This window comes from Sinocyclocheilus anshuiensis, unplaced genomic scaffold (assembly GCF_001515605.1).
Source record: "Sinocyclocheilus anshuiensis isolate Anshui unplaced genomic scaffold, SAMN03320099.WGS_v1.1 scaffold1292, whole genome shotgun sequence".
Classification (NCBI taxonomy): Eukaryota; Metazoa; Chordata; class Actinopteri; order Cypriniformes; family Cyprinidae; genus Sinocyclocheilus; species Sinocyclocheilus anshuiensis.
The window spans coordinates 48,523-53,350 of NW_015544215.1; the positions used below are offsets into that span (position 1 = coordinate 48,523).

Consider the following 4,828-nt stretch of genomic DNA (forward strand, 5'->3'; position numbering starts at 1 on the left):
CTTCTCAGCTGCCATAGTTGCAACTCTTGCGTCATCAGAACAGGGTGTTCAACGCACCACCGTTTCCGTTTAAAAATGTTTTGCACCGTTTTTGTCGGGGCTGAACGCAGCCCTGGTGTAATGGCTGCTGAAAATTCTGCTTTGCCATCACAGGAAGACATTACATTTTAAAATATATTAAAATATAAAACAGTTATTTAAAATATAATAATATTGAACAATTTGACCATATTTAGTATTATTATGCAGCCGTAGAGACCAAGCCCAAACTTTAACAGTAGTGTGTATAATATAGGCTACACATATGGCTATATAACAATATTACCAGTTAAATAAAAAAAAAATGCTACAGATTTCCAAGATTCTAGAGCCGAGTATGTATTTTAAAATCTTTTAAGCATTGTGTGTGTGTAGCTATAGTTCCATCTCCCATACAGGCTTCATGCTGCTGCGGAAATGGATAGCTGGTGGTGTCTGCAAAAGCCATGCTCGTCTAGATGGAAGGACAGTTGTGATTACTGGTGCTAACACTGGGATTGGCAAGGAAACTGCAAAAGATATGGCTCGTAGAGGTACGGCATATTATTTAGGTCCTCATCTTTTAATTCCCTTATTTTTAACGTGGAAATGTGAATATGTGTGCATTTAGGGGCTCGGGTAGTGATGGCCTGCCGGGACCTGACTCGTGCCAAGAATTCTGCAGAGTATATCCGACGCTCCACAGGAAATGGCAATGTAGTCATCAGACACTTAAATCTGGCCTCTCTCTATTCTGTCCGAGAATTTGCCAAAGAGTTCAAAGCAACAGAAGAACGACTGGATATACTTATAAACAATGCAGGTGAGTCAGACTGTCATCATAGTCTGATTTCATTCTTAAAACCAAGGTACAGAGACAGATCTTAAAATTTTTTTTTTTTCTGACAGGTGTTATGATGTGTCCGAAGTGTATTACAGAGGATGGCTTTGAGACACAGCTGGCTGTCAATCACTTGGGACATTTTCTTCTAACCAATCTACTGTTAGGAATGCTAAAGAGATCCTCCCCCAGCCGCATAGTGAATGTGTCCAGTATTGCACATGTTGGTGGTAATTTTCTTTTGATTAAAAATCAGAAAATAAAACCTTCAAATATTTTCAGACCAGACTATATTATTTCTTTGCTTGTATTTATGGAAAATACACTACTATTAAAAAGTTTGGGGTCTGTCATTTGATTAAAAATACAGTAAAACATTAATACTGTAAAATATCATTACAATTTAAAATAACTGTTTAATCTTAATATATTTGGTAAAGCTTAATTTTCAGCAGCCATTACTCCAGTATTCAGGGTCACATGATCCTTCAGAAATCACTCTAATATACTGATTTGGTGCACAAGAAACATTTCTTCTTCTTATTATTATTAATGTTGAAAACAGTTGTGCTGCTTAGTATTTTTTGTGGAAACGTTGAATTTTTTTTCCAGGATTCTTCAATAAATAGTAAGTTCATTTTAATGCATAATTTCAGAATAAAAGTATTCTTTACAAAATAAAATTTTTCTGACCCTAAACTTTTGAACAGGACGGAACCTTTTGAGTCAATATATAACCATATTTTTCTCTGTTTTCCTACAGGAAAGATTGAATTTGATGACCTGTTCTTTGACAAAAGGCCTTACAGTTCTTTGCTCAGCTATAAACAGAGTAAGCTGGCCAATGTGCTTTTCTCTAGAGAACTTGCACAGAGAATGAAAGGTAAGATATACTGCAGTTTTGGTATAGCAAACAATTAATAAACTAACAAAGCTTTGTTTATTTTGAGCAAAAAAGTAAACAATATTCTATGTTTTAGTGTCTGTCTTGGGTGATTTTGTCTCATACTGTGTCACTGGCCATGTGTAATCCAGTTTGTGACAAGTTCATATACAAATAAAGCAATTACATAAATACTTTTTGTTGTTTGTGTTGTTTTATATTTCAATGGATGCTTCCATAGGTACAGGAGTCTCCGTGTACTGCCTGCATCCAGGAGTGATTCGAACAGAGCTGAATCGCCATGTTCTGGCATGGTACCCAATGCTGAAGACTATACTCTCTCTGCCTTCTATGCTGCTGATGAAAACTCCCTGGCAGGGCGCACAGACCTCTATCTACTGCGCTGTCACTGAGGGCTTAGAGAGGAAGTCTGGCTGCTACTTCAGGTAAATGCAATAATTTGTCACTTTGTCAATAATTTGTAAACTCATACTGTTTTGTGTATGTGTTTTGTGCAGTGATTGCACTGAAAAAGACCCGTCACCAGAAGGAAAAGATGATGAAGTGGCAAGAAGGTTGTGGGAGGAAAGTGTTCGGCTGGTTGGACTAAACAACCGCCACTGACATGTCATACCTCTACACTCTTCCTGATTGTAAGCGCTCCACCTAATGGTGATACCTGCGACCCCAAACTCTTACCAGTGAGGTGGCCACAGATTATTGTCAAGGCAAATTACATGATTTGCATCAGAAGATTTATTTACCAGCCTTTTTTGTGTTCTTGGAAAAGGATTATCAAGAAAAAAAGTCTCAGAGGATATAGCTGCATTGCTGTGTTTTCTAAGCAATTGATCACATTCTTATCATCTGTACATATGTCAGATATATTAAACGTGGACAGATTTAGGGATAGAGAAAAAAGCAAATAGTGGTTTGTTTGTTAACCATCCAACAATAAAGTAGTTTTTTCAGAAACTTTGCTCTCAGGATTAAATCTTGATTATGTGATAGTGCCCATTCTAGCACATTTCACCTTGTGCCTATATCTTATTAGAACAAACTCCCGTAAGAATCTTTAAAAAGAAGCTAGAGCTACAGTGTGTCCAGTATGTGCATAGATTATATTTATTATAATTTATATATAATTTAACCGCTAGATGGCGATTAAGATGTGTTTTTGGAAGCACTTGCCATGCTATGCATTTCCCCCTATATCTAAATTATGATACTGTATCCTTCCACAGTAGAGCATTGCAGGTCAATTGAAAGGAAATATATGATGTGAAAGAAGCAGAGAATGAATCACATGATTGCCTTGTGATGTGGTTGTACATTTGCAGTTATGTAACAGTGACTCTAAAATCAATATAAAACAGTCCAGCTCCTATTTTTTGTTGAATTTTGCATCTGTCATATTTGTTAACATTAACAATGTCACTAAATTCCATAAATTGTATTATGTTCAAGTTGCCTGATTTAAAAACAAAAAAATCAATTTGTAGCCATTTCATGGTTATTCACTTTTATTCATAGTCTTTTATTGTTATGATTTCATTCATTTTTAAGAATTCAGCTTTGCAATCACAGGAATAAGTTACATTTTAAAATATATTCAAATAGGAAACAGTTATTTTAATTTGTAATGATATTTCACAATATTACTGTTTTTACTGTATTTTTGATCAATTACATGCAGCCTTGGTGAGCATAAGAGACTTCTTCCAGAAACATTAAAAAATATTACAGACCCGTACTTTAGTGCTGCATAATGTTAGCCAACAGTTTTGAAAATAATTGTCTGATTAAGACTGAAAATCTTTGCTGATGAGTTCGCTGCTAGCAAACAACAAATCTATTCAATGAAGCCTTTGTCCCTAAGAGTTTCCTGCAGGGAATCATTTGTGTGTGAAATTGGCTTCTAAACAGCTGAGTCATTTTCTTGTATTAATTTCTTTGTATGCCCATTACTGATAATAAGTGACTGGTAATAATGTGTATAGTGTCACAAATATCAGGCACAGGACAAAGATTTCACGTAAACATGATTAGTAAAAAAAAAGTGATTAATCAAAGAGTTCAAGGCATGACAATGCACAACATCCTCATTCATTTCTGACTGCTTTTCATCAGAGAATAAAGATGAAATCCAATTAGAAACCCATTGCTGGGCCAATCAAACCATCAGACTCTCAACGCAATTTAGGTTGTAGCATTAGCACATTATTTATGGTCGACAAAGAGCATAATTCACAAAACTCATTCCATCATATCCAGCACCGTGATGCTTGTGAAGAGCTGAACACAATCAATGAGCGCTCTGCATGTGTGGCCCCTGTGGGCAATGCCCGGCGCCTGCCTGTCTCCGCTGGCCTCAAGAGAAAGAGCATTAAACTGAGATGTGCTGTTTCTCTTGCACATTATTACAAGAAAAAGCAGCATTAAACTAAAATCTACTGTTCATATAAACAAAATAACTAATGTTTCACAAATCGAATAGATTTGCATCTTCTTGAATATCCATAATGTGGTGATATGATCAGATGCATGTGGATGTAGTACAACGTGACATTCGTGCAGGTTTCTCGGAGTATAATTTACATTGTAACCAATATGAATTTTGCATTCAAATGTGTGGTCTGACGTTGACCTTATTTTTTTAGGGGAATTTAAGAGACGGCTCTCGCATCTGAAGCCAAGCTTATTTCCATCACGGAATAAAAATATAAAAAGGAAATTGCAACTTTTTTTTTTTTGACACAATTCAGACTTTAATCAGAATTCTTCTATTCTGAGTTTACATCTCACAAATCTTTTTTTAATTTATTTTTTACACCTGACTTGACCGCATGCACATGCAAATTTCAGAGAAATAATAAAACAGAATCGCAAGATGTAAGCTCAGAATTCTGAAGAAAAAAAAATGTCAGAATCAAAATATAAACTCGGAATTCTGGGAAAAGGTCTGAATCACGAGAACAGAATTTTAAGAAAAAAATTCAGAATCATGAAATGTAAACTCAGAATTCTGAGGGAAAAAAAAGTCACATTTGCGAAATATAAACTCAGAATTGCGGGGAAAAAAAGTC

General features: G+C 35.5%; 1 protein-coding gene across 2 annotated transcripts in view; it reads left to right on the forward strand.

Annotated features, from left to right (window-relative positions):
• LOC107697223 (retinol dehydrogenase 13-like) overlaps window positions 1-2,654 on the forward strand; it is a 3,319-nt gene extending 665 nt beyond the window's left edge. Inside the window, exons 2-7 of one of the 2 annotated variants that reach the window (XM_016497920.1) lie at window positions 438-572; window positions 650-841; window positions 928-1,089; window positions 1,623-1,742; window positions 1,984-2,188; window positions 2,261-2,654. In XM_016497920.1, the coding sequence (XP_016353406.1) occupies window positions 438-572; window positions 650-841; window positions 928-1,089; window positions 1,623-1,742; window positions 1,984-2,188; window positions 2,261-2,366 (920 nt within the window). In that variant the 3' untranslated portion in view covers window positions 2,367-2,654. Of the gene's footprint in view, window positions 1-414; window positions 573-649; window positions 842-927; window positions 1,090-1,622; window positions 1,743-1,983; window positions 2,189-2,260 lie in introns of both variants that reach the window. The other variant, XM_016497921.1, reaches the window with a different exon arrangement.
• The last annotated feature ends 2,174 nt before the right edge of the window (window positions 2,655-4,828 follow it).